Source organism: Anoplophora glabripennis, unplaced genomic scaffold, assembly GCF_000390285.2.
Source record: "Anoplophora glabripennis isolate ALB-LARVAE unplaced genomic scaffold, Agla_2.0 scaffold402, whole genome shotgun sequence".
Classification (NCBI taxonomy): domain Eukaryota; kingdom Metazoa; phylum Arthropoda; class Insecta; order Coleoptera; family Cerambycidae; genus Anoplophora; species Anoplophora glabripennis.
Genome location: NW_019416506.1, coordinates 31,887 through 39,848, shown reverse-complemented (window position 1 = coordinate 39,848; position 7,962 = coordinate 31,887). Strand labels below are relative to the sequence as shown.

At 32.8% G+C, this 7,962-nt stretch overlaps 1 protein-coding gene across 1 annotated transcript; it reads right to left on the bottom strand.

Annotated features, from left to right (window-relative positions):
- Nucleotides 1–412: 412 nt before the first annotated feature.
- Nucleotides 413–7,344, bottom strand: LOC108910738 (odorant receptor 49b-like). The gene is made up of 6 exons (XM_018715439.1): nt 7,233–7,344; nt 6,407–6,817; nt 4,220–4,388; nt 3,942–4,143; nt 3,724–3,879; nt 413–672 (listed from the first exon to the last, which is right to left on the bottom strand). The coding sequence occupies exons 1-6, from the start codon at nt 7,342–7,344 to the stop codon at nt 619–621; spliced, it is 1,104 nt and encodes a 367-aa protein (XP_018570955.1). The 3' UTR covers nt 413–618.
- Between the last annotated feature and the right edge of the window lie 618 nt (nt 7,345–7,962).

Genomic DNA, 7,962 nt, shown 5'->3' with positions numbered 1-7,962 from the left:
GTAACCGTTTTGTTATTTTATATTTTCATAATAAACTTTTTCTTTTTTTTAAGACTCATCAATCATATGTTATTACTGTACAGCAGAGGGCACTAATACATTTTTAAATAAGAGTAATGGATATGTTATGATGCCTTTTGATAAATAGATATATAAAAACTATCCGCACCTCCCTCATTTGGAAGAAAAGAAATGCTGCAATTTCTATTAAATCATGTTTCGAATATTGAATAAATTACATAATTTGTAGCCAAATTAAAAGAGGGTGGATAATTCAGATATTTCAGAAAGCACAAGTTTCTGAATGTTGACATTTCTTCTCTCTATCAAGATCTCTTCAGATATTGATTAAATTATATAATTAGTAGCTAAACTAAGAGCAGGGAAAGAACACAGAAGAAAACACAATTTTCTGAATGTGAACGTTTCTTGTCTTTATTGAGAATTTTTCAAACGACTGATGTAAATTACACTTTTCTAACTACACAATGACAAAATCCATAAATTTTTTATTACAGTATATTTAATTATTTATTTGGGATAAATATATGTGGCAATTTACATAGTTTGAGTGGCATAAGAGATTTATGTATGCAAGTAATAGGTACTACCTTCCAGTTATGGTTTAATTTTTAGTAGCAAAGTGAAGTAGGAGTAAGCATTATATAAAACCTAAAAAAAATCATGTCAATTACACAGGTCTACACATTGAAAGGATCAGAACTCCGAAGGCTTTTATGAATCTGATAGTGTTTTATGTCCCAATTTTTTTCACTAAATCTAAATCTGGTCGTAAAATTACTTCGTCAAATCAGGATTTTAAGATATTCAAACATAAAAGTGCAAAAAAAGATATTGCGAAGATCCCTCGCCTCTCACAATAATTCAAATGCTTGATTAACTTGAACAGCTAGAATTTTTCAGCTTGGCTTAAAGTAAATGCAAAATGCAATAGTTAGACGAGTACTTCATGTATTTTAGCCGTCACCAGAATGTAATTGATTAAATAGTGGAATAAAATAAACTTTAGCGGGAGAAAAACGGTCGTATCGAAACAAACCAAATTAGAGATTAGAGAACAAACCAGATTAGAGAAGCTAAATTCTTCAATTAATGATACGCATATCGACAGGTGGTTAATACTGTTAATAGTGGGAAAAATATTTGTAGGTGTGACATAACCCCAAAAACATGTTCACGTGGCAAGTGGTAAGTTTGGTATTAACATGCCTTGAATCTTGACTGTAGGGATGGCATCGATACATTGATATTTTAAAAACATCGATACATCGACATTCAGCCATCGATGATTTGCCATCGGTCTTTATGCACCGATATATCGATGTATCGACATCGATTTACTTGAAATATCGATAAACTAATGCTGCCATCTAGTGCCCAATATACGAAGTAAAACTTCGGTACTGAATCAGAATGCCGGATGAAGAATGTATTATTTTCAGGATCTATGCCTGACGAGTACTGAATCTAATATTATTTTTTTTTACAGTTTAGATACCGTTTTAAATATTTTGTGATTAATTTTATACATTGTGATTATTTGTTTTCAGAATGTATGTTTTTTTTTTCATAATTTAAAAATATATATTATATTGTAGTAGTAGCATATTGCTTTGAATTTACATCAACATTATAACTCTCTTCTGGACTATTTCTACATTTAAACAAGAAATTATAAGTAAAATCCCTAATTCAACTATATTTCATCTTTTTTCTATGCTCGGCAAACTGAATTGAAGTTACATATAATTTTACTTCGATACATCGAAATATCGATGTTTTTATCTTGATACATCGAAGCCATCGACATTTATGTCACGATACATCGATGTATCGAAACATATACAGGGTGTCCCACCGGGAACTGCGTCGATCGATATCTAGGATTATATAATTCATTAGAAATTTAGCCAATAGCAATTACAAATTTTACGTAGTTACTATGTATTGATAAGCGATTATACTCTTGACGACGTGTTATAACCGTTTTGGTGTTTCGCCTCCTCCAACAATGTGAACTATGTCATGGTAACGATAGTTTTAACATTTGTCAATAAACGTCAAAAAAAAAAAAATGGAACGCTTCGGTTCAAGCTCTGAATTATATAATCGTATCGAATACCACTCGAGCAAACGAAAATATTCGATTATACTAACCTCCTCACTCGACGTATATCCTTAAAACACCACTCCAGCTACGCTGTCGTGGTGTTTCGCAGAATACGTCTCGTGACTCGGAAGTATAATCGAATATTTTCTATGCTCTTGTGATATTATAACTGAAAATACTGATCCGAAAAATTTGAAAATTTGGTAACATGGCAACGTCCCTGGGGCAAACACAACTAAAATATCTAGAACTTTCCAGCACCAACTTCGTTTAAATGGGACTTATATATTGTTGCATTTTCGGATTCTACATGAAATTTGAGGATCACTTTATTAAATATTCTCTATATCTTAGGTGTTATAGATTTTCAGATAATAATTTTTAAAGAAAAAATTTGACAGATGTAAGGGTCAACAGAGATGCTAGTAACTCTTTTCAGGAGCGTGATAACAAGTGGATTTTTGGTACCTGTAACGAGCATAGGGCATAGGTAACACTAAATTATGGTACATCAATAAATTGAAACATTTAATACTAGCTGTTTCATTTTTGCTGTTACATATGTTGATAAATTCAAACGGCTATAACTTTGTTAACTTAAATAGAACGTCCCTTATTTTTTTTACTCTGTCGTATGCAGATTGAAAATTCCTTTCAAGTCATATAAACATTGTTAGGGTTGCCGTTACTACTTTTAGTGATATTTGCAATTTTTGGACACTATTTTTCTCGGATCAGACCTGTTGTCAAATTGGCCATGACCAGAAACACTCCAAAACAATTAAAATAACTTGACATTTGTAGGTATAACTTAAAGCTTGTGATATAAATTTTATCTTCTTTTGAACTTCTTGCCTATGATTTGTCGCCGCGACTGTGTGGTAAGTTTTTTTTATGGGAGTTAGAGTAGTTTTAAAAACTCATGAGCCGCGAAATGCGTAGCATATCTGCATAATTCTTCTAATAAGTACGTCGTGAAAACATTGACTCAGAATTAGACCGCGTGCCTCATTACAACCAGAAATGAACTATGGCGCTCGGGCATCAATAAAGTCAACTAGCCAACGTTCGTTATATATATTTTTATTGCTTAAACTAAAATAATAAGAATAGGGCATTTTATTATGATATTTGTGATCGGATCGAAGGCTTGTTTACGCTACGAGAGCTCGAGATAGACTGTGAATAATGGATGTAATGTTTTTAGGATGTAGAATAATTTAGGCGACGGTCGGAATTATGTTTCTGCGCATATGAAGATCAAAGCTCATAAGATTTTGAAACAACTCTACACAGTATTTCATTAAAAATATGTTTACGTTTTCTGAAGATCCTTTCAATCATAAAAAATTTATGTTGGAGTAGTGTAGTAAAATTTTGTTAACGCATCTCTGTCGGTATAAAAGAATGAAAAGCCGATTACAAAATTATTGGCAATAAAGTGAAATTACACTTGATACGATACCAGATATGTATGTCATACTGAAATTTTAATATATCGCTCGATATTAAAGTAAGGCTAAGTCTATACGATAATATCATGTTGCACAACAATGGTAAATTTTTTAATTTGGTCTTAATATTTAACATACCCCTAAGAACGTGGCTAACGACATGACGTTTACACCAGCGGCTTTCAATACCAATGGTCTCTGGGACCTCAACAAAATTAAAACAAGAGACTTCCTAACAATAGGTGGCTTTTCGTACCACTCTGCTTCATATAGTGCTTCGGAAACAGCGAAACTCTGAAATATTAAAAATTATTAAAACGCATTACCCACTGTTCTTTGTACATTTGTACACTTACGTCATCCATCAAAATTTGTCCATAGAAACAAATCAAAAATAGCATTCCCAACCACCCTCCCAAGTGCAGAGAGAACCTGATAGAATTAGAATAATTTGTGTCCATAATAATTTCAAATCCTAGCACGCTTATTATGAAACTGGTCCAAGTTATGTGAACTAGCATCATGGTACTAAAAGCTTCATTAATTCGACCTGCAAAACTGTTTTACAATTATTGTAACTCCCAAGTACATTTTGGATTTTTTTTGTTCTTCACCAATTCATTCTAATACTTACTCGCAAATCATAGTATGGTATTTGACACAAGAATTGACGTGTTGCATTATTCGATTATTTGGTGTGTACGTTAAGTTTGAAATCATACTTCTGAGATATTTTAAATTTGCTGATACATGTATCAAGATTCCACAAACAAGCATGGTGACCGTCATTACAATAAGAGTGCCTAAAAGTTGATCAACAGTCAGTAGAAAATATACTGCTTTGGTGGTTAAGTAGTAGCTATATAATACATATGGTGGATAAATCTTGATCTTTTTTTTTGGGGGTTTCCTCATATTTTTCTAAGCTGTTTTGAGTTTGGAGCTTTTTTATGTTCAATATCATTTTTGACGAATGATATCGTTGAAAACAAGTACTCTGCGGACTGATGCCGCAACACGTTACAACTTGCCAACAGCTAGCTTATTCATCAGTAGAACCACCAGACATAACGGTTTTTAACCTATTAGTAACCTGTAGTGCACCTTTAGACGAGATATAATAACAGTGCCTTAAATCTTAAATTCTTTCAACATGTCCAAACTGACAGAAAGGGACATCAATAATGTCACATGTGGCGCCAGTCTGACGACACCCGGACTGATCTAACAGTTGCAAGGACAAAAAAATAGACACGGGACGCAACAGGGTTCCAGAAAAGGTCCACGGCAGATTGGCGCTAAGTTATCAGGTACTTCTGTGAATGACTCCACACCAGACAACTCTCCAGCGAACGCTCGCCCCGACAACACATCTTTTTCACTAACGTTGTTTTCAATAAAAATACTTTATTTTTACTGTTGAGTTTTATTTTGCTGCACACCGAAAGCAAGCAACCCTCAGACACAAGGCGAAACAAAGTTTTAACAAATGATTTTATTGTCGATGATAATATTCTGTGAAATAACTACTCTGCGGATTAATGCCCCGACCAGCATTGAATTACACCTGCCATATCTAGTAAGAAGTTAATTACAGTAGAACCACCAGATAACTGATCTTGCTATATTTGTAGTTATTTTTGTGTCTATTTACAGACATGATGTGAGTATGGAAGATATTTTCTCTAATTCTACGAGGACAATCGGCGTATCTAATCTTATTGAGCATATGATCGATGTGGATGATGCAGAGTCAATAAAATGTCGCCTTTACCGAGTGTCAGAAAAACAAGAAAGTAGAAATAATAGTTAACCAGTTTAGACTTATGCTTGCTTATTAGATCGTATAACTTTGTCACTTTTGGTCCAGTCCAGTAGTACTAGTAACGATGAAGTACGATTAAACAAGATTCTGTGTAGATTACAGAAGGTCACGAAAATCTCAAATATATATTATATATATTGGCATTTAGGTGCAAAATTGGCAAGTGAGAATTGAGGATAATTTCAAAAAATACCTACATCGTATTTATAGTACAAGCTCATACCAATTTAAGGATTATGTGACGCTGCAGTATTAATATACATTGTCTTTTTGAAGGACTTCTCAATAAGTTTAATAAAGTTTTTCTAAGACTTTGCGAGTCAGGTTTAACATTAAATCAAAAATTCAGAATCTTAGGGTTGTAGTTAGTGAAGATGGTGTAGCTCTTGATGAGGATAGGCGGCAATTAAAATTTTTCCGAAACCAGAAAGTATCAGAAACATTCAGAGTTTCATTAGTTATGTTATTGTTAGAGAAGTTTTATCAAGAATTTCGCCAAAATTGTACGACTACTGCATGAGACTGCAAAGAAATACATATCGTTCACATAGGAATATAGGGTAGGTCATTCAATACTTAAAAAAAAACAAGTTAGTCTCTGTGCCTGTGCTACATAATTTTAATTCCAACAAGGGTTGCGATTTAAGTACGGACGTAAGTAGACTAGGAATTGAAGCAGTGTTGTTGCAGGAAGGTGACGATCAACAACTACATGCCATTGAGAAAATAATTACTCTATTACTGATTTTAAAGGAGGAGCTTGTGGTTGGGCACTGTTCTTGAGTCACCTAATCTACAGTCGCCCATTGAGCATAATAAATGAGATGTCTCTTTCTCCGAGATAAATCGTATTAGTACAAAGTGAGTTAAAGCAGTGCAGCAACACACTTTGTTATATATCAGCAATACCTTTTTGATTATATATTTTTTTACTTTTCTTTTATTTATTTATTTTTTTAGAAAAAAACACGTATGAATTATGAAAGTCTGGCATACCCACGGTGCTGATAAGCATCTGGTTTACTATCGTAATTTCTGCCAAAGGGAAAGTATCCTGCTTATACGGCAAAACGTAATGGACAATGCCACCACACGGTATTCCGTACTTGATCATATGTTTAGACCTATTCTTGTGGCAATCTTCGTACGTCAGTAAGGGCAAGCAATCATAAATAATATTCCCCATGATTCCGTAGATTATGAAAATTTTTGTGTGGAATTTCGCCTTATCCTCGGTTTCTTCAATTTTAACCTTCGGGATATACTCTTCAAATATCTTCAAGTTTTCAGTCAATCTCTTTATTTCCTGGTCTTTAACTATGAAGCATACGGATATGTAGATTACGCTCAGCAGGGCACTCAGTCCTATCAGAGAGTCAACTAGGCTTGTGAAAGAAAAGTCATCATCTGAAATGGGTGAAATTGCTACGAATGCATTCAAAATTTTAATGTAAATTAATGATCTGATCACTTATTGTTATGTAAAACGGTTCGGATATAGGAAAATGCAAACATTTTTTGAAACTGTTTATAAAAAGATAGAGGTGTAGCTAAATTATAATTCGAAGAAGACCCTATTCAATAATCTTACGTACATGCATTAAAAATATTGAAACAAATACATTTTAATTAGAATCTAAAATTTTTTTAAACGATATTCAGAGAAATTCAAATCTAAATGTTTACAAATTGTTCCAAATAACAAAATGAAATAAATTGCATATATTTACTGCAATTCCAAGAAAAACGGATACGTTTATAATTTAAAAAATGTATAAAAATTGTAAATGACTAAAACATCTAGGTATTACATTAGCCTTACCGTAAAACTGTAGTATAAAATCGGCCATAATAGCAGTAATAGATAATAAAATACCGAACAAAATGTAGTACTTTTTAATAAAATCACATTTTTTCGCTTCATTGGGCCACATATTAATCATATTCAGAATTTTTATTGTAAAAGGTAAATAGGTATGGTCATCACCCATTATGTTGGCTATTTTTTCTACAAAATACGTTCGCAATGATTTGCCTGCAAATGTCCTACATGCTATATATTGCCCTTTCTGTAAATCTAAATTTTTTATGAACTACGACAATGCTACCTCTAATTTAAGAACTGCTACAAAGCAAATTGTATTCACTTTGTTGCTTTTATCGCTGTCAGTTCCGATCAAGATTAATATCTCGTGTTTACATAAAAAAATGTTATTTTTTCTTTTTAGACTTGAATCGATAGTACAGTTTATATTTCTTAAAGTAATAAGCTTAATTGTAACGCAGTTTGTTAAAAATAAGATTAATTTAATGTAATAATAATCGGTTAATTGTTAATTTATATTTCCTTATACGACTTATTTTTTTAACTTTATTATTAATTCTATACATTATTGGCCCTTGTCTTCTTCAAAGTACTAACCCCCCCTATTCACACTTTTCCTAGTGGTGTTTCCATTTCGCGAAGCAGTCCTGGATGGTGTCAATTGATATGGCCTCTAAAGTCTATGACGAATTTGCTTATGTGAGCAATAGTCTGAAAACGGCGTTCT

Excerpts from the sequence above, each read along its gene's own strand:
- LOC108910738 (XM_018715439.1), bottom strand. The coding sequence starts at position 7,344 with ATGTGGCCCAATGAAGCGAAAAAATGTGATTTTATTAAAAAGTACTAC. Across the intron at positions 4,389-6,406 it reads GATGCTTATCAGCACCGTGG|GCACTCTTATTGTAATGACG; the intron begins GTATGCCAGACT and ends ATCAACTTTTAG. Across the intron at positions 3,880-3,941 it reads GACAAATTTTGATGGATGAC|AGTTTCGCTGTTTCCGAAGC; the intron begins GTAAGTGTACAA and ends TTAATATTTCAG.